General features: G+C 29.7%; 1 protein-coding gene across 1 annotated transcript in view; it reads right to left on the bottom strand.

Annotated features, from left to right (window-relative positions):
• The window catches only part of LOC112593690 (UNC93-like protein), a 46,592-nt gene that overhangs the window by 10,011 nt on the left and 11,125 nt on the right, over nt 1-25,456 (bottom strand). Inside the window, exons 2-5 of the mRNA XM_025338196.1 lie at nt 23,813-24,678; nt 21,777-22,002; nt 11,161-11,323; nt 8,448-8,715 (exon numbers count right to left, since the gene is read on the bottom strand). Coding sequence (XP_025193981.1) covers nt 8,448-8,715; nt 11,161-11,323; nt 21,777-22,002; nt 23,813-24,596 — 1,441 coding nt within the window. The 5' untranslated portion in view covers nt 24,597-24,678. The remainder of the gene's footprint in view (nt 1-8,447; nt 8,716-11,160; nt 11,324-21,776; nt 22,003-23,812; nt 24,679-25,456) is intronic.

Here is a 25,456-nt window from a genome sequence, read left to right as displayed (position 1 = left end):
TAATTTATGTATTAAATATTTATAAAGCAATATAGCTATATACGATTTAAAGCTAAGACAGAAGGTTGATATAAACAATTATAAAAAATGGTCGAACCGACCACAATATTACTGTATGATATTAAGTAATTGCGAAATCAAGCGTAAAAAAAATATTAACTAATTCTATTTGTTACAATATAGTGCAATTTACTCTTAAATCGTTTAATTATTATTATTATTATTAATTAAACGAACACAATCTAGATTATATCCATCGACTTACTTAGTCTTACTATGCGTACAAATATATATATTTATACTATAGTTTTATTGGTATTAATATTATAATTTTACTTAAAGGGCGATGTATTACAAATTATAATAGCATATAAAGCGCGTAGAATGTATATTATTATAGCGTAAGATAAAAGTAATCATCGGTTAGAAAACATAAATAATAACAATAATGAGACGATTGAGACTTATATTAATCTGCCAAGATGTTGGCGAACACATGTACGTGTGTATGGCTAAAGAGGTTGTTGATCGTACTAGAGCGGAGTAGAGCTAGGAGGTCAAAGATTAACGCTGTGGGACACGCGGAATACTTAGGTCGTCTACAATGGATTTTTCATAATAAATATACATATACAACTTAACCGAGCGCGCGCGGAAAATTCTATTTGGCAAGTCATCAGACCTAATGGTCCATTGTAATACCTACGTCACCAACACCGTTTTTTTAAAATATAATAATGCAAAGATCTTCAGCAATTATTAATTATACTCGTCTCTTCTCTTGTTTAAGATTTATAAGACGTTGCATGGATTTAACCTTGGTACACAATTTGAAACGACTTTTAAAAAAATCAATAACCAAACGCATATTGCTTTAATTACCGTGTTCAATACTACGAGATCATTGCAAAATTTGGGGGTAAAGTTATTGCAATTTTGCAAAAAAAAAAACTTACACGTTTGTGAATAAAGAAAAATATAATTTCTTCATTTAAAATAGTCAATAATATATATAATTATATGATATAATTTTGTAATATTTGATAGAAATAAGTTGTGTAAATACAGATTATAGTATATGGTGAGTTGTCAATAATAAACAATTAATTTAGTCAATAAAAATAAGTTCATTATTACACTCAATATAATTAAAAAATTTTTATCGGTCCAACATCAGAAATTAATGTCTATATTGTTTATATAAATCAAGTATTATCTTTGGTAGGTATTGAAATTGCCTACGCATTATTAAGTTCATTGACCAAATTTTGTAGATAAGTAATCGTTATTGTGTGATCTAAATGCAAATATTATATACCTATATTATGATGATATTGTTAAGTAAGGTTTTTTTTATTTTCATTATTATCTAAATTTATATTTATTATTCAACTACTTTGATGTTGTAAATAATTTAAAGACAATCAGTAATAAAAATCGAGTTTTGAAGGTTAAAAATGATTTCTTGATATTGTTTGTTAGCACTATATAATAGAAGACGTTTTACCTGTAATTACACACACGCGCACTCTCGCACAACTGCTATAGGGTTATCGGAAATTTTATTTTATTTTATTTTTTTGATATAAGTGTCCAATTCAATTTCTATATGCGTAGGACGCTTAGTAAAAACTATAATCTCAATGAGTCTCCGAATTCCAATACGGTCCTCAGATACAATTTGAAGAATTTTCGTCAGTACGATTATTGAATAATATAATTACTACGACAGCCCACATTAGAAAAGTGTACGGGACGTAAAATATCTAATAGTAAGCAGAAAATAACTCGTGTCCGCGTTATAAAAATGGTACCCGGAAATAGATACACGAGAGTTGAAAGAACAATAAGTAAAACACAACTGAATTTTAATTAGACATGCTGTTGTTACAGACGTGGTTTTTGTCTGTGCGCCAATGCGGCACGAATAGACGTACGGGTAAAGATAGACGGATGATGCAATGTATGGATATCAACGGACGCACTGCAGGGTAGATAAAAAAATGTGCTTTTTCATATTATTATTCGTTTTTCAGTTAGTCAAACGGCGAAGTATGCGTGAAAAAAAACACGAAAAGACTCGTCGCGACAGTTGATGCACCAGCATCTGTAGTTGTAACGAGATTTATAATTTAAAAATGTGGGGAAAAAAATGATTATCCGCTTTTGCAAAATTGTTGCTAATATTGCTCGCACAATACGCATAGGTACGTGGCTAAGGAAGAAAGCACGTACCGCGCACCATGCATGCCGACGCGTTATTCATGAAAGGCGCACCCGTTAACATGAAAATAATCGTTCGCCACGACGCTATAGGTATTTACTATTAATGTTGTATTACAAAATAGATTATGAAACTATACACTGCAAAAACAACGTAGGCGAATATTAAAAAAAGGTCTTTCAATCAAATGTTGCCTTGTCAATGTTTATAGAAAATTGTAAAATTAAGCCTAACGGAATAATTAATGCTGTAACACGGTGTTAAGTGATTATTATTAAATATTTAGTAATTACGTTTATTATCAATGATCTAGCAATGTGGTACCTACTTTAACTCTCAAGAATAATATCTTAAATCTTCTAAATTATTTATAAAAAAAAAAAAAAAATGTATTAATTATTAATTAACCGGAAATGACTTAGCATGGGTTGGTAAATATATAACGTTTTTATCCATTCTGTTCATTAAAAAAAATTTATATTAATATTCTGTCTCTGAAAAATCATACACGCGTGTCTAGATTAGTTTACTGTTTAAAACAATGTGAGCGAAGATAAATTAAATCAACGAACTAATTAATGACGAAAGTAACGTCTAAGTGATTTGGTCAACGCGTCATATTGCAGACTAAGGTATAGTCATTGATACTGCGATACTGCAGTATGCGCAGTATGAATATGCACGAACAGGGATATTTAAACAATAATAGTTAATATTTGTTGTGAGTATTGTGACGGAGGTTTATCTTTATTGTTATTTTTGAACTGTGCATGGTTTGATCTTATTTACGTTAGCTAGGTATAACTATTTTCCAAAAGTTGGTAAACGGTTTTAACTAAATTATTGGATATTTATTAATTTTATTTTTATTCGTAATAACAAAATAATAGGAAATATTGACTTTGATTTTTTTTTCAAATACTATTTAATTATTAATCGTTCCCTAATACCTTTTGAAAAATTGAGTATTTATCTTTAATTTAATCATCCAGTATGACAGTATATTTTTAAAGAATATTGACATTGTTAGGTGTGTTTTATGTATAACTTCAGATGGTGCATTTAACAATTTGAAGCATTAAAAAAAAAAAAAAAAAAAAAAAAAAAATGCAAGAATCGTCAAATATTAAATAATACAAATCCTACGCGTGTTAATTGAATAAATAGGTACACAGGAAATAAAGAATTTAAAATTTGTTTTTTTGTGCCTTTTAAGTACAGTTATACTTAGGTCCTATAACAGATCTGTGATGATCACCACTTATTTAAATAATACACTGGGACAGTGGGGATAATTCTATGCTATAGGGATAATAATATATATTCTGCTAAATATTATGATCCGGAAATTGTGGATTGTTTTGTGAATTAACAGTATTTTGTAAAAATATAATATATAAATGGAATTGTTCAACTGTATGAGCCGTGCAAATAATTATGTAGCCATCAACTAATAATTCGAAGTATGTGTTTGGCGTTTGCTGGTTTCGTTTTAAACTACAGAATATTATATGGCGCTCATTTTACCTATACATTATTGGTAGGCATGTAAATATAATTCATAATATCTGTAACACTACATTGTAATGTTTTACACGTATACTGTATTATAATGACAACATCGCGCTTAATGTGCACCGAGACCATTAGTGACCATTGACGGTCATTTTTCTCCGTCTCTGTCTCACTATATTATGACACGTGTAGTTGAACGTCCGTCTCTCGTCTGCAGCAAAACGGCAGCCGTTTTCTCCTCGGTAGGAGTCGACGGTATGTATCGTACGCGGTCGGATTGAAAAGGTTCCGAAAAACGTGTGTGTACCTAACGAACGAATGATCATACGTATATACGCATATCGTTTAGATACACCTCTCGCACTAGTGTATTATTATATATTATAATGCATGCGCAACCGAATCCTTACCGGCGGCCACTAGTCCCTATTGTATCTAACCTCTCAACGTCTGTTCCTCTCTCACGCTAAGTCAGAATAGGTTTTAGTTTTTTTCATCGATTTTTTACTATACTTTTATGTATATTTTAATATATACTTTATGCATATTACATGGCCCTATTTGGCTTTATTCAGCACTCGGTTTACAACCATAACAATTAAGAATAATACGTACGGCTACTGGACATCGGACACGGCATGTGTCTGAAGTGTGCAATTATGACTATAGCAGTATATATAGATTATAGGTACATTGGTAGGTACGTATACTATTATTGTTGCGTACTTGCGTACACCCGACACTGTTTGTCATATGACTTATACGTCACGCGACGATGATGACTCGCGGTGAAAGTCCAATATGCGAAATACGTGCTACTATAATACGTAGTTGTAAAATAATTATGTAATGTTATGGTTGATATAATTATTATTTTTTACCCGTTGAAATTTTGGTCGCCAACTTAGATAAAAAAAATGTGTATGATTGCTAAATAAAAGTATTTTCATACTAACAATTAATAAAGTCCAAAATATATATATATAGGTGGGTTAAAAAGTTTCGAAAAATCGAATATCGATATTATTATTATTAAATGTTAGAACTTAGTTCATAAGTTATACAAATGGTTTTACGAGAAAAAATTCATAAAATGCCTATACATTTTGCATGTGCAATCTGAAACGAGTATAAAGAATAGTGACGTTGGCTGAAAATGTTTCATGGTTCAAGGAGTAAAATTCAGCAGTATAACGTGACATAATATGTATTTTTCTGTGTTATTCAAGTTTTTAAGATATATGTCTCTTGGAGTTCGCTTTATTAAAAATATAAATGTAAATAAAAAATAGTGCTTGTAAAAATTTAAGCTGAAACGTTAACCATCATAAATATACAAAATATCTAATTTGACTTTATGGAAGTTCAAAAAACGATTGAACCTTTTTGTCATAGTTCAAAAATAATGTGTTGACGCTGCGAATTCCGAGCTCTGATTATATTTTAATAATAAGTCGTTTTTTTCACTCTTTCCCCTCTCGTGAAGATAGTAATAATAATATTAATTTCAATAAACATTCCCGCGTTCGTTGTTGTCAAGTGACAGGCACGCGACCTCCACTACAACGGTGGGTCCTTGATGGAAAATCAAAAATATATATAAGTATACACACACACACATATATACAAATACGATGCATCAAAACAATCGATATGGTATCAGCGGGTGACGAATTTAATCGTTTTTTTCTTTTCCGAACGTCTTCGCTGTACCTTTATATAATATACGCACATAATAATATTTTCCATTTTAAATTGCATTGTACGCACGCAAGTCGGCGGGTTCCCTCAAACGCGCTTCACTGTCGCGAGTTTCAAAAATTATTGTTGTACTTCACGTCTACACAGTTCACATATCCTACGTAACACGGACACATTACGATTTACAATGTGTATGCAGTATAATAAACGATGTCGAGTATGCATGTAGTCAATTGGATACAAAAAATAAATAAAAATCCTAAATTAATATTTGTTGGTTTTTAGTATTAACAATATAGTAACGATATAATAGAACTAATCAAATAGTGTTGTAATGTTTGAATCTGATTCTTTATTTTTATCTTGCACAAAAAACGATTTTGACGAATTTAATTTGAATTTTGTTAAATTGCCAATATTTTGATTGTGTTTACATAATATATCAACTTCTCGTATTACGCAATGTTACAATATTTAATATTTTTTAACTAACGTATTAACTAAATATTTAAAAAAAGTTATTTAATAGTTAATAATAATAATAATAATAATTACTATTATTATTATTATTATTAGTTATCGGTGCCATCCTTTGCCATCGTCAAAACAGTTTCTCAGAGAATTTTCTAATTCAAAAGAATTATAAATGATAATATAATTTATTGCTATATGTAGATATTGTTGACATACCTATAGATATACATTATATTGTTTTCGCAATAGCCTCGGGATTTTATGTTGGTACCTATCCGGGCCGTTTTCCAGAGGTCAAAGGATAAATTAAACTGTCCACTTGTCATTTGTCATTTATATTATGTATATCAGTACAATGGTCGACTTTAAAAAAATAAATAAATAAAATAAGAGGACAATGCGAAAAATATGCATATATACATATAATATAGAAATAAACCGCCGTTATCGTGATGTTTTACCCCAAGGACGATACGATGACGGTTTATAGAGGTAAATTAGTTAATGACGATGACAATGATAATAATGATGATGATAATAATAATAATAATAATAATAATTGAACATTGCCACTACATTATTAAAATATAAGTATGTAAATATATATAAATCATATTTTTATTTTGTTTAAAATAACTCTGAAAAATAATTCAAGTTCGGGATTTACCAACTAATCACCGAGTTTAACCTAGTAGGTTGAACCAAATTTTTATAGATCAAGATGTCAAATTAAGTTAATTTTTTAACCCATTTTAACGGGTATCAAGGCTGGTAAAAATCTAAAAATCGATGGGCCGGTACTTACTATATTCTAGCTCTACCAATGGCCATTAAGAGGGATTATGCATTCATAAATAGATTATGTAAAAATGAATTCAAGGTTAACAAAATATACATTTATATTTTATATCAAGATATTCATGACTTAATGAACGGTTAAAGCATGTTTATTGAGTAAATTTGTGCAACGATGCATTTGATTATGGCGGAAAGGATATGCACTTATTGTATCAATTCATCGATTGTAATATCTGAAAAGTTTTGAGTCGTCCTGATTCTACATAATATAGTTAAGAGGTACTGATTGTGAAATTGTTGTTCACTAATATTAACATAAAAACGAAACAGTATTTCTATTTATGAATTAACATTAATTAAGTAAAAACATATACCAGTTCGATAAACCAAGTATCACATCTACCACAAAATAGCACGTGAAATTATATTCTGTTATTGTTCTACTAGAGAATTTCAAATTGGCAAAATTGTTAAATTTATATTGCTTATATTTTTAATTGGATGGGAGAGGAATAATATACGTCAGAATTTAATGAATGAAAATTGTGGTGGCGTGAAGTGTAATATGCACATAGACATAATATTAGAAGAAATATGAATAAACTTATTGTTGAACAACAAAATTGACTAGCGCCATTATTTATCTTTATTTTATGCAATATAGGTACATGATTGGGCTAATAATTATTGTATTTATTATTGCAATTCAATTTGTCCTCGCATTATATAACACTGATTTAAATTCACATAATGTTATGTGTGTGCTATGGCTTCCATTGATATACATATTATACTGCATAATATGATGATTTTTATACCTACACATTTTTTATTTTAATCGTTCAGTTCTTGGCGTCGTATTTCCTATAACGCAAAAAGCCAAAATTAAAATACGGACCATCGTACCTACACAACATAATATGCTTTATATAGGGGAACGCCTTATCACTACTTTTGTACTTGACAAATTATATATTTATTCTGACGCTCATTGTTCTGGCGAAGGTTAAAATCCAAATTATTTCTAAGTATACACCCAACGCCGCCGATTCCTATGTTATAATATTTAATATAATGAATGATGTGCAGTAATTATTGCTACCGCACGGAGGTTATAACCGTATTTGTTTTCAGTAATTAATTATAAATGCACCTATGTATATTTATACAATATATATCATAATATTTTATGCAAATAACATAAACATCAATATTTTATTCAGTTGGCACGCCAAAAAAAAAGTAGTAACTCTACAAGAATTTATCTAGCACTTTTTTTTTAAGTAAAAAACTGGATTATTGTCTAGTAAATTTAAGGAAATACTCAAGTTTAACATTTCTAGTAAGATAATATGTATAATTTAACAAACATGAAAATAATTTATAGTGGTGTATTTTTATGTGTACATTATTATCTAAAGTTCTAAATTCTTGTAATATTTAGGTATAATACATAATGTATAGTAAAAATTAAAGTACGTGCGATTTTAACCACTTTATTAATTTTTTTCATATGATCGAACCGAATATCAAGTCAGCCAACTACCATAACAAACATATAATATTTCGTAACTATCCATTAACTATACCACAAGCTATCTTCTCTTATTTATAGACTAAATCATATTTTAAAATTCAGCACCCTCTCTATGCATTATTGTCAATGATTAACAAGATTTATATTTGTTACAGTATGATTAATGTTAAATGAATTTTTAAAACTAGATTTACTTACCACTCATTTGAGTCTGCCAAACAGCGTCGCCAACACCCCACAGTCCCGATATAGTGAAGAACAATTTGGGATTGTTGGGATGAGGTCGCCATACGATCAGAATCCATATGAGTATTGAATGGACGACGAAGCCCAGCGCCATCAGTGGCAGTCTTCCGATGTACTTCATTATGGTGCCGAACAGCAACGAGCATATTGCGTTGACCACGCCAAAACATATCATCACGTATCCGACGGATGGAATGCCTAGGGCGCAAGACACATACGCCTGAAACGGACACGATGTTTAGGTAGGTACCTAAGTCAATACAATATAATACATAATACCTATTACGATATAGTATGTTAAAAAAAAAACCATACGCCAATTAGTAGGAATATTAATAATTAATATAAAATATTGTCTGCAGATTTAAAAGAGTAAAGTCAACAATACTATGGACATGATAAAGACTTGTTTATGATTTTTGTAGACTTCAAGAAAGCCAATGATAGTGTCAATAGATTTCAACTATTGACAGCGCTGAAGAAACAGGGAATCTTAAAAAAATTGATTAAAATAATTCAAATATGAACCTAACTTAAAAACATATAATAAACTTCGATACCAAGATATAAATTTATCATTGAAATCTGAAGCTAAAACAGAAAGATATTTTCTTCTATACGTTTTAATGTGTCGTTCAAAGAAGTCTGTAAGTCACAAAATTAAACTCAATGGTAACGATGTAATGCTAGAATACATGTAGATGACACTGTAGTTTTAGCAGATGCTGAAAACGATGTAATTAAGGTCACAGCGAAATTAATCAAGTCTAGTCACAGAATGAGCCGCTTGTTATCAACAAAAACATATTAAATACCTACTAATGACTAGACAAGTGATGAACAAGGAAGCTTTTTTGAAATTAAAATTAATAATATACGAGATATGAATGACATGATCTAGAAAGGCTGTACAATAAGCCAAATACAAGATTATTTCTTAAAACAAAACTATTGGAGTGTGTTAGTTATAATTTTATGAAAGACTTATACGAAATATTCTGATCAAAAATCTTACAAAAAAGTAAACAAGGAGAAGACCTTGATAGCAGTGATTAGACAAAGGGGGAAGAACAATTTAGATATTAACGAGTGAGTATTGCAATGGACCAGAATAAATATAAAGGTTTGGTAAATCAAAAAAAAAATGTCTTCAGACAATTGTCTTTAGTCGCCTTTTAGTTATATAAAATGTATATGGAGTTTAAATTAGGTGATTTTGGGAGATTGCACTACCCTGGGTCATCGAGTCAAAAGCAAATATAAGTATTCACTATTTTTTTTTATACTTATATCAATCGTTATTGTTGTTATAGTTTTAATTTTATGAAAAATATTTTATTTTGGTATGTATTTCGTATTACTAGTCTTATACTGCAGTTTTATTAGTTGACAAACCATCGAAATACTTTTTATTACTTTAAGTCTTTAATAACCAATATTATAACGAATTATACAAATAACAGTTTAAAAACAATAAATGATAAACATGTATATGGCAGTATGTACCTACTAATAACTTTATACTACTGTACACGCTGCGTATTTAACTATCATGATCATCAGGATAATCGCAATATTGACAGTGAATAGTATTTCTTAGTTATATATTATAAGGCCTAAGTTTAGTGTCGAACGAAGTTCATATACGCGTATATCTAATCTATATATATATTATTATTGTTTAATTATATACATAATAAATATTATGTAACTACTGACTTACGAAAATAATACAATTTCATTCACGAAAAACTATAAAATGTGTATAAATTAGTGGCCGGTAAGTTGAATGGTATTTAAAATGTAAGACGGATATGCAATCATGCATGGAAATGCGTAATGGATATGTAAACGTTTTTACTTTTTACCACTTTGTCGTGTAGCATAATTATTATTATATTATAGTTATTGTTGATTGTGTTGCCGCCACATTTTATGCAAATTTCAATAATCAAATAGTGTTTACACACATTGTAGATTTTTTTTTTTTTTGAACCGTTCGGTGAAAATTACGTATGAATGTATAACTGCATCGACATACGCAAGCCCAAAATTGTACTGTAGGTATACACTTACAGTAAAATGTGTGTATATACACTTATGATGACACTCCAGTATTAATATTTTGAACGTATTAATTATAATATTCATATATAGTTAAATATGATAATTGATTTCAAATTCCTATACGCGTGATTGAGTTAGTATATCAATTGTAATCGATTAATGGAAAATTGTTTTTTTTTAATAAATATATCACAATATTGAATATAATTGGTATATTTGTATTATATCATGTTATAAAAATATTAATTATATGGTAGAATAACAAGTGGTTTTAAAATATAGGAAATGATGATTTTAGTGACAGATGGAAGTGAACTACCCTAACTGTCCCCTAGGTTGCCCAGTGTTTACTCCAATTAAACTTCTTTCGACCCTAAACGAAAATCATGTTATAATGATTAATAATGATTAACTATAATCTAGTGAAAAGTTTTAAATAAAATTATCGTAAATTTTACTAAAATAATAATAACAGTCGAGAAAGCAGCATACACTAGTCCTGAAAATACATGTGTACATAAATATACATTATAGTATAGTAGCTTCTACTTAATAACGATAATAATAATAATATAAAATCACGTATGCAATGACTTACCTGCGTGAAATCGGCTCCGATGAATGCTTGTTCCATTCCAATCCAAATGGTGATCGGTATGAGGAGTTGTTGGTACGGTTTTTTCAGTTGATAAGCCGTGGCCGACAACAGTTGAATACCGGACAGTTCTTGGCTATCGGCACGCCTCTGTTTCTCTCCGTATCTGTACACACAACAACGCGTTCAATCATAATTCATAATAATAATAAATAATAACAGTTAAGTTATATTATATTGAGAACTTGAGATAACAATGTTTTAATGTATAATGATGATATTGATTTTTCAATTTTGGTTTTTACATGTTTTCATGATAGAGAAAACTACTGCAGTATGTCTATCGCTTGATAGATCGTATAGTTATAAATATTATAATATAGTTAAACGCATATTATTAACTGTTCTCGTATACTTCAACAACCGTAAAAAATACATTCATGATAAATTTTGTTGCCTAATACTAACATTTAGCAAAACGTAAATAGATAAAATATATTTTTTTTGATATATTTGATTTTTTTCAACATTATAATTTTCTAAGTTATTTGTTACTTTTTTGAAAACTAATATGCAATATACATTTTAAATTTTGTTTCTCAAAACAGAGTGTTTTTTTAGAATTTCAAAATATAAAAACATAATTTCGAAAGAGTACTGTTTAAACTTTAGAGTTTAGATTAATGAATAATGGAGTAGTGGACCAAAATTTTATGAAGTATCCCAATGCTATTATTCTACTATGACATATTTTTCATTTATATTTCTGACATATAAACTTTATACGTATTTACTTAGATACTATAATTTCTAATAATAATCGACTGTTTTTTATTTCATTCTTGTTACAATAGCAACCCACAAATCGACAAAAATTGTATTAATATAAATAAAATATTTGTATAATTGGTTTTTGAGGATAGTGTAGAACTATTAACGCATTGAGTTGACTAATAAACTTTCCGGACATCACCGACCATTTTACAAAATACACGTAAAAATCAATCCAGTAGTTTTTGAGTCTATTGATCTCGGACGGATATACTAACATCCATTTATATATACATATAGATAAAAAAAAAATATTACTAAACATATATTGTACTTTTAAAACGCTATATGCGAAACAACAATATGTGCGAACGGTTTTTTGGAGACCCCGTCATCGTATAATGTTATTACATTCTTAAGATGCCGTCTGCGAAACAAATAACACAATAAGTCTCTTTTGTAATGATTCTCGTATGAATGTATAGTGTATACTATATAGGCTTACGAATATATTTAATAAATTTGTTCGCGTTGTCAACGAATGGGATATATTATTATGACACGACGTAGTGACTATTAATTATTCTATTCATCGAAATAATTTTTTTTAACCACCTCACGATCACGCGATCAAATGTTTGAGATATAATAGTAGGAATAATTGACAGGACCACCGCGTTACTATATAGGTTCACGAACTAAAATCGTAATTATATTATAGGTATGTCGTGTGTAATATTTTATACTTTCTATGATATTATGATATATTTTACTCAAATTATTTCGAAGTTTTCGAATTTAAACATAATATAGTAAGTACCTAGTGTTTTAATTTTGTTTAAAATTAAATAATTATTACGATCAGCAATATTGCTATTCTTTAAATCTTTAAATAGGTAATACGAGTATATACCTAATAATAATATGCGGATTAAATGAAATTGAAATAAGACAGTTATTTCAATAGTACCAAATGGAATAAACACTATATTTATTTTATTTTTTATTACCCATACGGCTGTACCGCAATTTGGCAATGTCATTTTTTTTCTGAAACGGTACATCGCACATGTAGTTAACAAGTGGATATCAGATTACATAACATAGTAATATATCATTATATAGGAACACTGCGCGTATTATGACCCGTGCGTACAATTATGCCATAATATATGATATAGAGCCTTTTAGATACACAATGGGCGTGCTTTATACTTATGGCGGTAATCGATCTGCTGGTATGGATGTCATTTTGAAGTTGATATCTTTCATTCTTTTTACGCAATTCAAATATTATAAAATAATCATACAGATAAACAATGTATATTATAGGTATAATTGAAATATTATTTTAAGTAGCGAGTTTCAACGAATTTTAGATTTTTCTACAGCGTTTTAAGTTTTAAAAACACTCCGACTAATTTGACTAACATATAGCTACAAACCTAACTAATAAGAAATTTGACTTAGACGGTTGATCTGCCCTTGGCGAATTAGATATTATTAGGTATATTTTCAATCGTAGTAAAATAAATTTTCAATTTATATCTGCCAAACTGTTCAAATTAGGTTAAAATCGTAAGCTTAAATTATCAAAATTCCAAAGAAGTATCTACACCTAGTGCCTTAAGAAGAACTTTTTTAAAATACAATTATCGAAAAAATAACAAGTGTTTAATTATTTATTTTTAATTCTAATTGTGATAATGATTAATTAAAAAATTATATGTTGGATACAAAATGTTACATTAAGTTGTTTGGACTACAAAATCAAAAATGTTCCAAGCAATTTAAAAGTTATTGACTATTGCTTGTGTAAGTATACTAATCAGTAGACACCGACAAAAGTTGATGTAACATTGATATAATTTTAATAATAATTTCAATTGTATAATTCTTTACTTTTTATATTTTATAATATAATGAACACCATTCCTAAAATGACTGTCGAACCGTTATTCGGTCAAAATGTTTGATCCGACTCTCTACTGTATATACATAATTATTAATTTATATTGTATATACTCATAAGACATTTATAATTTATTCCGTGTAATATTTTTATAATAATTAAAATAAATTTATAAATATTTATATTAATATATTTATTATATTAACAGGTGGGTCAAGATTTCAATAGCGATTGTGGTAATGACAGGATAATTCAATGTTTAGTTACAATAGTCGTTCAGAACAACATGTAAACATAAATATACAAATATGTGTATATTTTTTGCAACATTATCGTATTATGCTTTTTTTTAACTATTACTTTTAAAGAATCTAATTAAAATATATAGTATATATGTGTGTATTTCAACACTTGAAATAAATTAAACGTACATGAGAAATTTAAAATTTACTTGAATAATCTTATGATGAGAACTATAGAGAAGGTATGTTTTGTATAAACATTTTATGGAATAAACTTAATTATGTTTAATTAGGAAAATATGCTCTTAGTTATCGAAGTGTATAAATGACTACAGTGATTCTCAACTAAAATAAACATTTACTTTTACAACAACAGCAACAAAAGACTAAAATTTAACAGTTGAGTACTATAACACAGTACTATAACTATTAAGTATAACTTAATTTTATTGTGGTTAATTAGGGAAACATGCTCTTAATTATCGAATTGAATAAATGATTACGAGTAATTCTCAACTAAAATAAACATTTACTTTTACAACAACAGCAACAAAAAAATAAGACTTAACAGATTTATCACATAAGTGATAAATAATAATTTATGTTTGTATAGGCTGGTATAATTTTTATAATAAAGTTAATTATTAATAAATGAATATAATGATGCTGTTAGATACTTAAACATAGTTTTTATTTAAGGCAGACGAGTCAAAAGATCTTTAATCGATGGAATAATTTCTTATCACAATCATTAATATAGTTATAACATATATATATAATTATAGATATTTATCAACAGATATAGTAGCTATAATTATTAAATATCATAACTATAAAAATACAGTATATTAAATAAAATTTTTTTTTATTGATAATACAATAATATTAGGGTGTTATCGAATTGATATTTTTTACAGGTGATAAAAAATTACCACATGTACAACATCATTAAATGAAATTAACCAATGTTTCACTAATTACTTTTTTTTTATAGAAATTAGCATAAGTAAGGTAAATATAGAAAAAAGTTGATATAAAAATCGTATTAGGAATTATTAAATTTATTATGCAACTTAATTTTAATTTTTTAACTAATATTAATCCCCAGCCTTGAAATTTAATAGTAAAATATATAATATTAGAAAAAAATCTTGTTTAAAGACTATGTATATTATTATTATTATTATTTAAAATGGTGCGAAAACTTAATAAATTATGTGAATCGTGTAATGTTTGGTTTTTTTATGGTGGGGCTCTATATAGGACATGGTTAGTCGTAAGTAATAAGTATAAGCTCTCATAGTCTAAAGATTGGTATTAAGTTAAATACATACATTTTAATAGACATATCTGCATACTACGAATATTAGTGATTAACTTGTCCTGTGTTTGATATACAATGATGTACTACGTTATTTATTATGTATAATACAATATAATTATTTGATACTTGAATGTCGGCATATAAAATAATGGAGAAACAGATTTGATTTTGATTGGTTTAATAGGTAATTCTTACACGAAAATATTTATTTTTATTTCCTTAGTATAATATTTATATATATATTGTACAATATAATATTTATTATAGTTTTCGTTCGAAAAAAAATATTGCTACTTTTTTTTTGTGAAACATTATGACGTAACCCAATGATTATTATCTGTAATTATTATAAATATTTATCGTGTGCATACGAGTATGTAATATGTATGAAAAAACATGTAATAATGAATAATTATAATGTTTACGGAAATATATTGAGCATGTTATTAATTATATCTTCAATGATTAAGTCGAGTTAATAACATTTTATCAATTTTTATCGAAAAAATATATAACACTCGATTACCTGTAAATATAAATACTATTATTGAAAGGCCTAACAAATATACGGAAATTATTATAGTGTATAGGTATAATTTATGTTTTGGACGATTTTTTTTTTTTTATCGTATTATCTCGTATTTACCTATACCGAAGTCAAGGAAAACTAATTTTGCGTCGATTAACAACTAGTTAGTTTATTATCCATATAGGCAATATATTATGTACCTACTTATATTATAGAAATGTTGTATATTTAGATATATAAATAATCTACATAGGTAACCGAAAAAAATGTCTTCTTGTATCTCAAAATACTATTAGTGAATAATTACGAATGGTTATTTTGGTCATTATAATTATATATTTATCCATAATTTTTAACTAAATATAATATATACCTTCACAAATTTCTTAGTTGTAACATTATTGTTCAGGATTATAGAATTTAAATTTTAAGGCGAATTATTAGCTATATTGAATTATAATATTAACTATAGATAAGCTGCTGGAGTGAGATCCTTCATCCTTGTGTTGGTAGAAATAATTATTAAGAATTTGAACGTAACAATTAATCACCATGTAAATGATTCATAACTGAATTTGGGATCCTTGTATAGTATTATATTATTATATATATATTTAAACTATATAGTGATACAGGGTTTCATAAGATATTTTTAAAATTTTGCACGAGTAGACTTTTATTTTTCATTTTACCTTACTTCATTATTGTATTTTCTGAATTATATCACCAGATAAGTACGTCATAATATAAATATAATAATATCCTTGTTGTGTATATTATATATACATACGCCACACATACACACACACACACACATATATTTATATCATTTTTTAACTACAATTGATTACGTGTTTAGTATTGAGGTGCTATGCGAAATTGTCTGAGCTTTTTTAAAAGTGTCCGTAGAAAAAAAAATGTACGTATATTTAATATTATATTATTTATTGTCACGAGACTATTGTATCCCACACATATTATAATAATAATATGTAACTAAATTGTATATTAGAATGTATAACACCTTCCTATTTTCGCTTTCATAATAATATTAACACAATAATTATTGTGTCGTTCGGTCACGTTTTCTTGGACAACAAAAATAGAAGCCTGACACATGATTTATAATTTACACGTATTTTACCATCATTATTATAACACGACGCCCGCGCCTAACCGACTTCGCGCGTTTCCGCGTCGAGATTTCGATCCGGTCTACAACCATTATCCATATTATTATATCAAAATATATCCTAGTGTTTGTTGTTAAATCATTTTTCTTTTATCCTCTCCCTCGGGAAATTTTAAAATAATCACTTTGCATGCAGTATAAACACATACGATGTATAATATTAAACACGTGTTCATGGGTTTGTATAAGTTTACTGCAGTTTTTCACCGTGTTTGAGACTGTATAATTGTATACATACCTATAAACTTACTTTTGCTTTAAAACTTATATGTAAATATGTAATAAATACTGGCTGTCTCATATGTATTTAGGCCTATCGTTTCTAAATGTTCGCAGATTCGTCGAAGGCTGCGTTTTCGTATCAGTGCGAAAACAAACCTCTCTGTATTTCCAACCCCTACCACTTTTCACCCGTCATAACTACGACTGTAGACAATGGACATTACAATCATTATCATTATTATTGTGTACACGCAGTGCTGGTGCCTACGACTTTCTCCGTACATATAATAATAATATATTTATAATTTACCTATTATACCTATACACATATTTATTTATGCCCGTGTTTAACGCATATATCGAAGACGAGCTGGCGCATACCGCACATATTATCTTATGTTTATTATTATTTGTTTTTTGTTTTGTGTTCCTTATTTTATTTACTATTGAAGCGCGTTTTTGTGCACGCGAAATTATTTAACCCCAAACAAAGTCACATTCGTCCATTGGCGTTTGTATATAGGATTGCCTGTAGCTAATTTTTTTTTTTTTTAGTTGATTATATGCATACACGTACCTATGTCTTATGAAATATGCTTTCAGATGATTTTCTCATGATTACGAATCGACCTCTTTCCCGCATAGGAGTAGAGAAGTACAATGAATCGTAATATTATCTTAATAAATGTCTATATATAACTCGACACATTTAAGTATTTACATTTATTAATCTCAAAAATTATCAACTGGTAAAAATATTTGTGTTTTGCATATAACCTATGTATAAATTATATATACGTCATAATATAATAAGTAAATATTTTTAAATCATATAATAACTATATTGTTAAAATTGATCTTTTCATTTTTAGTTGAACATTGTTTTTTTAAGCCAATTTTTATTTATTATTAATTTATTATATAACTTAATCTACAATTATCATACTATTTAATTGACAACATTTTTTCTTAAGATAATAAATTGTGTGAAAGGTTATAAAAGAATATTTTATCTATTAGTTTGTATATGAAATTAACATAAATGGATATCAAAACTTCTATTATTAGGTGAAATGTCAACAATATAATTAAAAAAAAAAAAAAACTAAATCACGTTACACAAAACGGATTGCCGAATAATAGACGACGTCAAATTTGAACTTTAATTTTATGAAACAATGTTCACTTAACGATTTATTTTTAGACTTAGCGGAGTGTAAAAAAACTTTACACTATAGTATCAAGGCTATTATTATATTATACATTTACATTTATCGATGTAGTATCCATCGTGTTGTTAGTGTTTTTTTTTAGTTATATAATTATATTATGTCGTACGGTTGTATTGGATAATGAATATATTTTATTGTTGCTCGCCGTTATCTCGTTTTCGCGGTCAAGTGTTTTCTTTGTTTATTCATTTATTTATTTATTCGCCAAATCCAGATTGCCTCTAGACTCAGGATTCCGCGTAGACGCAATCAGAAGCGTAATAATAATATAAATATATTATAGTATTATATAGGTAGTATATATAGTAAATTTAAATTAGTGCAGGCACGCACACCTCGGAGCGATAAAAAGTAAAAAAAAAAAACAAATTAAATAAATAGTCAAAAAATAAAAAAAAATAAAAACCGCGACAAGATTAAAAAAAAAACTCGTAAATCGCGATATCCTGAGGCAAGACGTCTATTCCCGAGAATGCGTAACTCGAAGGCGACCGATTATAATATAGTAATATTAATACATTGCTGTGTGATGAACACCATATATACTTTTCTATCAATGCTTGTTATGTGTATTGATACCTATGTTTTTAGTGGATAATTTATAAATAAACTATTGAAATCTATACGCAGCAATATTATGTTTTGTACAGTAGTAAAAGTTAAGTACAATCGTACAGTACCTATTTGCAAAATCCAACCTAATATTAAAATTTTAAATACATGCGTCGCCCCCTTGCACTACACTTTGTAGTAGATAGGTGTACATTATATTATATTGTATTTTGAACCGTATTATATTTTGGCTAATGAATAATTATCATCGCACTATTTATAAATATTTATGAGACCGAGTAATTTCAATCTAAAATTACTTTATTTTTTACAAAAGAAGTTCTTAGTTTTTTTGTATAGGTAGTTGGTACCTATTATTATTATTATTATTTTTGAATTGCAATTGTATATTAGATACATTTATATATAGGTATTAGTTTGTAATGTTATTATTATATAGGTAGTTGTTTAATATACGTATGTCGTATGTATATTGTAACTTACGTATCTCCCCCAGTCTTTTTTTTGATAAACTTTAAATAAGTATTTACATTATTCGTAGTAATTTTATGTACATATACATATCATTATAAGATATAATTATTCAAGCTGTAAATTACTTTCTGTTATAGATAATTTAGTCAATTATTCATATTATTTAGTTATATACTTGTATGTCATAACACAGTACATATCCAGAAAATGTACAAAAAATTCATTGTAGATCGAACTTGAAATATTATACTCGAAAAAATTGTCCTAGTTTTTAAATATTTATAACTGAAGAAACTTTTATTACGAGAATACACAGTTTATTTACTAGTATTCTTTATGTGGTGTATGGGTACACGATTAAAGTACCTAAACAATTTTAACCTGATTTGGAATTTTTACATTTTAATACAAAAAATATTTTTATTTTTATTTTGAAAACGTAAATATTTAAATAATAATTTGTATGTTTATACTTAACATTTAAATAATTTATTTTACATTTGTTATACATTTACCTATACAGTACAATAGACATAAATGTATAATAGGTAGATTGGTTTATTTAAATTATACAATTTGAATTTTTTTTAAATATTAAAAAACGCTGTCATATTTTTTATATAACCTACATAAGAGTCTACCTAATAGATAGGTGAGTAAAAATCGATTAGCAGTAGTGCAAAAATCAAAGTAAGACGTGTGTTGAACTATAATAGTGAAATCGTTTTAGCACAAAATAAATTTTAGGAGATTTAAAGGTGATTGTTCGATAACGGTATAACCCGCCAATACGATGGGCACATTTTTTAACACGGGCCGCGTTACAATTGTGTCGAAAAATCAGGTATAGACCATCGCCAAGGTCAAATAACTTTTCAGGTTTATATAATATATATGTGAGTGTGTGTGCGTGTGTATTAGGTATTTAAAATAAGTTACGAGAGTGCATAATACAAAGACGTATTGTTTTACGATAATAAGAACGAGCGATGCAAACGAGTCTTATAGTATATACAATGCAAGATAAGTACGTGTTTTGCCTTGTTCGTGCTGAGGTCAAATCTGACTCTTAAATCAAAATAATATCCTATCCGGTTCCGAAGATATATTTATTGAAATATTATACATGCGCACTTCGATGTACGCGAGTACTGACTATTGGGTATATACAAAATATTAGGATATTTGAGAGTTTATGTAAGTGTGTCTGTGTGTGTGAGAGAAAGATTAAATACATAAATGTTCATATAAGTCTATGAAATGTAGACTTATTACATACAGGAGATATGGTGAACAAATTACGCCGAAAATTTGAATTGGCACAAAAATGTTTGGTATTATTGATAAAACGCGACGTAAGTACGTAAATTGTATATATAAACACGAACAAATGTAAATGTAAATAAAGCATTATTAATAATTATTGCTGTTTGGTTTACTATGAATTATAGGTATAGTTTAATCAAACATTCTATGTGTTATGAAATTGACGAGAGTATACTAATCGTTTTTTTTTCGGGAACACTAATTTCTGATTGGTTTGTATACATCACGTTGGTTGATCATAATTATAAACATTTGTTTATCATTGTATAATTTAAAATAAAAATTATTTTTGTTGTTGGTTCTAACGAATCAATCAAATTAAACATAAAAATCGTTGGTTTTCACGCAGAAGATCAACCTCATCTACCTCGTTTAAGTTATCGCTAGGAGTTGTAAACTTTCATTCGAGTAATCGACGGCAAGAAAGATCGTTGTCTGCTGCAAACGTTTGAGCAAATCGAGTATATTTATCAACGAAATCGATCCCAACTTCTTTTCGACTTTGAACTGGTTAATTAGTTATATACATAAAGTATATACCCGTCATCAACTCTCATATCACATACTGTAATTACTTTAAACTATCTCGTAGTTGTAATAAAATATTATATTATCATAGTATAATGTGTACTAGTTTAAATAAAAGTAATATGGTGTTTGATGTTTAAGTAAGCAACTGCATAATCAATATGCAACATATTATATTACTCTTAGTATTATTTACAAATACACATAACGTCAGTCTTCCAAAATTGAAAAATAACATTGAACTCTATCGAAATATCACCAAAAGCTTTCTAAAAAATAAAATGAAAGATTTACCTGGAAAGTGGATCCAGGAAAATGGCTATTATGATAGTGGCTAGTACTATGCACGAGAGGTATATGGTGCTTATTTCGAATATCTCCGAGTCTGGCGGCCTTTCCAGATTGTCGATAGCGTGGTTTCCCATCACGCAAAAGTTTGAACCGCACAGTCGCAATTCCTCTTCCGATAGCATCGTGCTGTTGTCGCCGCTACCACCACCGTGGGCACCGCTAGATAATACTGTGCACAAACGAAAAGTTCCGTTACGTCAGAATAATCATAATGACCATAATATCATAAAAACATTGTATAGTTAGATTAGAAATAATATTACGTATGTGTTTTATAAGTCTTACAAGGTCTCTCTGGTCCCTTTACGTTTCAGTTATTTTATTTGCATTAATATAGGGAATATTAAATACCCATTAACCGTGAGATTTTCAAAAGACGCAGTCTCACCATACAATAAATCAACCGAACAATATTTAGATTTATGGCGATCATATAAAACTGCTGCACATACAGGATTTCAACAAATTGCCGTGACAAAATGTCACGTTTACGTGTAGTGTATAAAATATTATGTTCTAACGTGGAAATTTGTTCTTGGATCGGATAGAAATTAGGACTGCGAGTAACCGTTATTCAGGGTTATTGCAAAATGTAAACAGACGTCGGAGTTAATCGATTTCGAATAGCGCTAGCAATTATCGGTAAGAATTGCATTTGCGAAATAATAATAATGTTCGGGTCAGAGAATTCAAAAGGTTTATATTGTTTTCATTGATGCTTTTATTCGTAGAATGTCTTCTGATTTGACAACGATACTATAGGTCATATTTAATGATTTCTGTTAAGCACAGGTATATACATTATGGCTGGGATTCGTGACACATAAATTTTGTAAGAAGGCTCGCCGTAAGAACGATTAAAGTCAAATAATATTTAATATAATATAACAGTGTATACAGTATACAGTAATACAATAAAACTATAGTTGAAGTTAATAGATGGCAATAGAGCGGTCCGCAAAAGAGGAAGGGAACAACGGTGTCGAGACCAAACAATATACACGTATATATATATATATATATAGATAATGATTATTATACATTTCGCCTTGACATTTGTAAATGGGATGGTAAGGCGTGAAAACGGGAGGTGGTGAATATATACTTGCAGCGGTCTAAAAAGTGTTTTACAACAAATGCAAGTAATTTAATAATACATAATATAAGTACATATAACCATTATATACGTATGTATAGAACATGATTTAATGACTATATATATATGTGTCATGTTAATTGATTTCGATTTACAGTTCCGAGTGTTCGGCGAATGATTATTAGCTTGATCCAACGGTTTAACATGCATTAGTTTACGGTCGTGTGTGCATATCTAATATTATTTATTATGATAAATAAACGAATGAGTCACTAATAATAGTAATATCTTATATCTAATGACCATTTTGATTTTAATTTAAACGATAAAACCGCAAAATTGTAGCCGGGTATAGTGTTTAATGGCATGTCGATCAGGTGTCACCGACTTGCAGCGGATCGGTTACATATGCAGCACTCGCTTTTATATGGCGGTGCATTCTATATAATTATGATGAATTATGCAAATTCATCGTAATTTTTTTTCCAAATTTTTTTTTTTTTTTTTTGTAAGCAAATTATCATCATCAATACAATAACGTTCGGGTAAAAATGTTATTTCTATCGCATTTAACTTAAAAACTAGATCAATCAATGACCTTATAATACATATTATAAATAATACGTTATGCAAACGAATTGAGCGGGTATAATTATAAAAAGAAAAAAAAATAGGTTAGAATTATAAATACGGTTAGTAATATGGCTTTGAGAAGATATTTGATTATTCGATTAGAGTGAAAAATGAGCACGCAAGAGTACTTTTTATTTGATAGACTTTTAACGGTAAAATGTTTAAACTTTGAAACATGTACTTAGCCAATAACCTCTATTACGTCACTGTAAGACGTTTTGAGTTTATATTAAACATACTAGGTACATACCCAACGAAGAGATGAGGTTGCCCCATAGCTCGGCCGTCTGCCAAGCCAGGAAGAAGAATCCGAAGAACCGGACGACGATACCGTCTACCTGCTGGTCGGTGAGCTTGGCGTATACGGCCCCGGTCTGCGTGAGGTACGTTGCCTTAGCGGCCCACATGGGCGCGGCGCCCAGGCCCACGAGCACGCCGGCGGGCACCAGCGTGTAGAACCGCGGATAGAACTGGGCACCGATGTACGGTATGTAGCACAGCATGGACAGGCATAGCGTCCACTTGACGGTCAGCCGCTTGATGAGGAACGTGGGCACGAATATGCAGCTGAGCACCAGCGCCGCGTAGATGGCGGACAGGGACACGGTGCCCAGGCCCTCGCGGGCGTTGATCGAGCTCTGCAGGTTGGCCGTGCCCTGGAACGCGGTGAACTGGACCATGAACGCGAGGCTGATGGTGGACACGTTCTTGAGGATTCGCCACTTCTCTTTGGGCGACATCTTGAACTTTCCCTTGGCTTGGTCGTCGTCACCGTCACCGTCGGTCATGTTGCCGAGCGGTGGCTTGGCCAGGTCTCCGTCGCCGGACTGCATCATGTCGTCCCGCTTGAAGCCCTGGTTCTCGTAGCCGCCCACCACCGATATCGTGTACACGGCCACGTCGGACGACTGCTTGCCCTTGTTGGCGTTGGCATCCTTGCCCTGTTTGTTGCCTGTGGTTTTGGTCGACTTTCGGGGGTTGAACAGGCTGCTGTCCACGCCGAAACTCTCGCGGCGGTCGGCGGACGCCACCATGTCGGCGCTGTCGCTGTTGACGCGTTGTCTAACCGCTGCGGTTGTAGCTGTCGCTGTCGCTGCGATCGACGATCAAGACGACCTGCGGAAAACGTCAACAGACGAGTAACGATTAGCGAATGATGACGACAAAATACAGGTAACGAAAATAATGATATTAAACACGGTTATAGTGTGAATAATTGTTAGTAAAGGCTCGGAGTTCGTAGCGAATGACTTTTTTTGGCGCCGGCACATTACATTTTCTATTGCATTTAAATCACTTTTATCGTGTTAAAGGGCTCTTAAACGGTCTACGCATTACCTTAAGTGTAAATCCGTTAGGTCCGTATTGTACCGATTGAAATCGGAGTGGACTTAACTTTATTTATTTATTATATTTTTGTTGTTTTTTTTTCACGTTTATAATAACAAACGGGTAAATGCTATTTCCGACACTAATAGATTGCTCTTTAGGTGATTTATTTTACTAGAAAATCCGAGCCCGATCGAAACGGTCGTGAAACGTTCGTGTGTTCAAATATTTACTGTTAACAAACGATACAATACTCGAACTCGCGCGCTGCTGCAGAAAACGTATGCCCAAATAATAATATTACAAATAGGTGCTGCGTACACGCGATATTATTGTGCGTAATTTTCTCGAGCCGCGTTCCTCTGCCGAACCGACGACCGACACGCACACGTTTGCGGTTCTGTCGACGGTCGTGAACCGGTTTTTTTTTTGCAAAAAAAATTATCGTATACAATACGCTCTCGTGAGACGATGTTACGCGATGGCGAGCGTGCGCGTGTGTGTGATACGTCGTTCTGGAGATACGTTCGTGTGGCCCGTATATCGGACTTAAATAATGTAATAA

Source organism: Melanaphis sacchari, unplaced genomic scaffold (genome assembly GCF_002803265.2).
Source record: "Melanaphis sacchari strain LSU unplaced genomic scaffold, SCAv2.0 Contig20_pilon_pilon, whole genome shotgun sequence".
Lineage (NCBI taxonomy): Eukaryota > Metazoa > Arthropoda > Insecta > Hemiptera > Aphididae > Melanaphis > Melanaphis sacchari.
Note: the sequence above shows the minus strand (reverse complement) of the source record. Positions and strands in the feature narration are given on the sequence as shown.